This window comes from Myotis brandtii, unplaced genomic scaffold, assembly GCF_000412655.1.
Source record: "Myotis brandtii unplaced genomic scaffold, ASM41265v1 scaffold3686, whole genome shotgun sequence".
NCBI lineage: Eukaryota > Metazoa > Chordata > Mammalia > Chiroptera > Vespertilionidae > Myotis > Myotis brandtii.
In genome coordinates this window covers 50,671-51,266 of record NW_005364160.1, presented here as the reverse complement: position 1 = coordinate 51,266, position 596 = coordinate 50,671, and the positions used below count along the sequence as shown (strand labels likewise).

The window sequence follows — 596 nt, the reverse complement described above, 5'->3', positions numbered from 1 at the left end:
TGAATATGAAGGGTTATGGATGACCAGGTGATCACAAAGAGGGCTGAACTGGGAATAAATCTGGTTCAGCCTCATTTTTGCAGATTTGGCTGCAGGAATGCCATGCCCACCCCCTCAGTCTTCATGTTACCAGCATAAGACGGGGTAGTTCCTATCAACCAATCAGTGTGCTAACCCTGGCTGTTTCGAAACACTCACATACTGGAAGGCAGGCTCAGAAGCAACATTATATGGCTCCTGGGGACAAGCAGGGGGAGGGAGGATCTCAGCCTGAAACAGTCCCCGTCGGGACCCGGGCCGCTGTCTTGAGGACTGGAGCTCTGGCTCCCACAGCCAGTCCGATCTTCAGGCCAGGCCAACAAGGGGCCATAGCACCATCTTTCCCTCCTTGGCTGCTTTGACCTCCACGGAACAGGGCTCCCTGGGTAGGCGGGCACTCTATGTGTGTCGTGTGTTTATGCAAATGGGTCTATGACATAGACTCTATGTGTATGTGGGTAAAGGCACAGGGGACCCATGCTTGGGTTCTGGTCCAGTGTGGCCATTTTTGGCCTGTGTGAACTTGGGCAAGTGAGTTTACCTTTCTGAGCCCCCTC

At 53.5% G+C, this 596-nt stretch overlaps 1 protein-coding gene across 1 annotated transcript in view; it reads left to right on the top strand.

The window, feature by feature from the left end:
• SDC4 (syndecan 4) overlaps window positions 1–596 on the top strand; it is an 11,064-nt gene continuing 10,468 nt past the window's right edge. The window contains exon 1 of the mRNA XM_014544529.1: window positions 1–27. Within this exon, the coding sequence (XP_014400015.1) occupies window positions 16–27 (12 nt within the window). The 5' untranslated portion in view covers window positions 1–15. The remainder of the gene's footprint in view (window positions 28–596) is intronic.